Genomic DNA, 3,167 nt, shown 5'->3' with positions numbered 1-3,167 from the left:
AAATGAAGGAAGAGACAAACATCCTAATTTCTTATGGCAGATCTACCCCTAGGTGTGTCTGTTTTGCTGCTGAATCCTTTGATTTTTACTTTGGGATCAACACTGCAAAAATTAGCATGCATTATATTGTAAAAGCCAGAATTCTGATTACCTCTAACTTACATTCTGAAGACTTTTCAAAAGTTACTCTCCTAAATTTTAAGTTCCTATCTCCTCATTATTAAAATTGAAAAATGGTGCCATCTATTCCTAGGGACAAACAAAATTCAGTGTTTCCTTGAAGAAGTGTGAACACTCCAAAGATTGTCCTCTCTAGCAAAGGCTCAGTGGTAACCACTGTGACCCCTGTTTGTGGGAGATAAATGGACAGGTTGGATATTAGGACAGCCTTACACGCTTATATGGGGGTCCCAGGAAAGCACAATGCATGGAAGCCAGAGACTGGTAGGCTTCAGCCACCAAATGAGGGTGTGACACCACTAAGGACTTCCACTCCTCAGTCTCTAGGATGTCAGAAATATGCAAGTTGATGAAATCCACTGCACAAACTTTCAACTGATGTGCACTGTGGAAGTCAGCCAAGATGAGGATTTTGATGACATTCTTCACAGAGAGATTGCAGCAGAGGTGTTTCTCACACATGAGCTTCAGGCACCCCAGGCCGTACCTGTCTGCAGCTGCCAGCAGATCAGGTGCCATTCTGCCAAGGTCTGGTGCCTTTCCAGTGTACATGAAGAACATTATTTCCTTGAAAACTTCAGGTTCCATATCACTGATTTCAACTCGATTGTTTTTGCTCTCCTGCATTTCATGTTGAAACATGGCCTTGAAAACTGGAGAACGAGCTGCTAAGATGGCTTTGTGAGCCTGGAATTCCTGGCCAGCCACAAAGAAGCAACAGTCTGCCAACAGGGAATTCTTCCACAGCCCTGCTAGATCACTTGCTAACCAATTCTCACAAGCCTTCACTATATTCTTGTTATTCAGGCTAAAACTGTTGGTAGTGTCTTGTGTCACTTTCACCTCACAGAAGAGGGTCAGCTTGTCATCAGGGAGTAGCCCATTGGTTGCATCCAAAAGAAAATCTCTAAGGATGAATTTTCTGAATCCCCATTCTGTGCCTGGATCAAATCTCTGAATTTCTTGACTCGCTAGACCTTTGGTGTTCTGTCCTTTATCATTCACAATATAAAATGTGAATTTTGCCCAAGCTTCTCTCATTGGGCAGCTGATCAGTGCCAGACATAGGGACAGGTAATCTTTGCTTTCTTCATTGATCCCTTTTGGATATACTCGTAAGCACCATTTCAGGTTATCATTTGCTTCAGGTGAAAAGGTTGAACTTTCAATAGCACTACCTATTTCCTTTAGGGAAAAGCTAAAGTTACTGATGGTCCACATGTAGGAGAATTTCACTACTTTGATCTCTGTGGCATGCTGGTTCTCAGCTACTGGCCCACTGGACATTTCTTGAATTCCTGACAGCACCAGTGTGAAAGTGAAAGAAGGTCTCCCAGGTTTTCTTTCTTCACCAGACTGTAGACTTGTCACTCCATTCAGCAGATCCAAGACAAGCAGTGAGATATGGCAGTCACAAACTAGATCGCCTGATGTGTAGATTTAAAAAATTAATTAATCAGACTTACATTTACCAAGATTTACTTAATAATTAGTCACTATTCAGTCCTGTCTTGATTCCTTTAAAAAACAGTTCACTAAAGAAATACCCTTTTCAATATTTTTTTGAGTACAGTTTGAGTTCTTCTGCAACAGATGTAACCCTTTCTTTTTTGCTTCCTTTTATGCAAAGGACTACAAGCAAGACACACTTTCAAATTTCAAACAAAGAAATAAATGACAAATAAAAAAGAAATTCAAAAGTAGCAAAAAGTAATCTTTTTTCTGTAGTGAGACAAAATACTGGTGGTTTAAGTATTAACTTAATCTGTTAATTTGAGTAAGCATGCCTAACTCCATGGGATTAGACCCACCCTAGGGTGGATACTCGCCTAAGTGGTATAAAAGGTGGGGATCCACCCTAGAGGGGGTATTCCTATGCTATTTAAATCCATTTGAGTTAGGCATGCTTTAATCAAATTAACACATTCAGTTAGTACTTACACCACCATATATGCATATAATTTTACCACTCAGATGACTGTGGCATGAGAATCACTAAGCATTGAGTAGAGCTGGAACTCCACAGCAAAATTTAGTCCTACAAGCAGCAAATTACATTATTAAAAATCTACCTTCTGATGACATTCTATGACACAGTGCATCTTGTTTTGTTTTTTACTACTGGAGATTGAGCATAGAGACTGCCCACTGAATTACATGTCTTGTCCTTTTATTCATTTTATGGTGTTGAGATTCAGTCTAATTAATTCACTAGGCTTCCAAATTTGGGGTGCACTTTTCAGAGACCTCCTACGTAAATCCCCAAGAATGCTGGGATTATAAGACCATGCTAGTGTGCGTCTTGGTCAAATGTATCACTAACACCTTCCCATTACTATTAACATTCTGAAACAGTCCATGAGTTTGATGGGTAACTAGAGTGTACTTCAAAGAAACTGTGGCTCTGAAGCCATTGTTACATGGGCCAAATGAAACACCTTTCCTCGTCTCCGCTTTTGGCCTATGACACTGTATTGTACTTCACACAGAATTTTGGAATTTGTTGGGGTAAAAACCTTCCTCAGGATAAGAGAAAAAATGCTGTACCTCTCTCTATTGTCCCTGCTCTGGCATTAGGAGGCTGTGATTTGGCCAGCAGATGTCTATCCCACTCACTTGCTCTCCTTTGCTCCCTCTTTGATCCCAAATAACTGGTACAATCCTCTTCAGTATTCTCCTGGTTTATCAATCCTTTGTCCTCCTCTCCTACATGAGAGCAGCCAGGCTAATCTGAGTAACTTCCCCAATCCATCCCATTTGATTCATATAGTTGCAACTGGGAACAAATAGCGTACCTGGAATCAACCAAAGTCACTGACAGAGGGACCTGGGTTCCCTATTCTCATAAGCAGTATGCACATCAAGCCTTCTAGAGGAGTCATTTACTCATGCCCTTTGGCTGGCTGACACAGGCCTGCCACCACTAGGGAAGATCAACAGCTGAAGAAAAACTGAGCCTCATGGAAGAGAAGCTTGCCCATGAGAAG

The 3,167-nt window shown here is 41.0% G+C and overlaps 1 protein-coding gene across 1 annotated transcript; it reads right to left on the bottom strand.

Moving 5' to 3' along the window:
• Positions 1 to 378: 378 nt before the first annotated feature.
• Positions 379 to 1,467, bottom strand: LOC134472323 (speckle-type POZ protein-like). The gene has a single exon (XM_063233647.1). It carries the CDS (start codon positions 1,465 to 1,467, stop codon positions 379 to 381), a length of 1,089 nt encoding a protein of 362 aa, XP_063089717.1.
• Between the last annotated feature and the right edge of the window lie 1,700 nt (positions 1,468 to 3,167).

This window comes from Cavia porcellus, unplaced genomic scaffold (genome assembly GCF_034190915.1).
Source record: "Cavia porcellus strain 051 isolate PalLab524CR breed Dunkin Hartley unplaced genomic scaffold, mCavPor4.1 scaffold_23, whole genome shotgun sequence".
Taxonomy (NCBI): Eukaryota; Metazoa; Chordata; class Mammalia; order Rodentia; family Caviidae; genus Cavia; species Cavia porcellus.
This window is presented reverse-complemented; position numbering and strand designations above follow the sequence as displayed.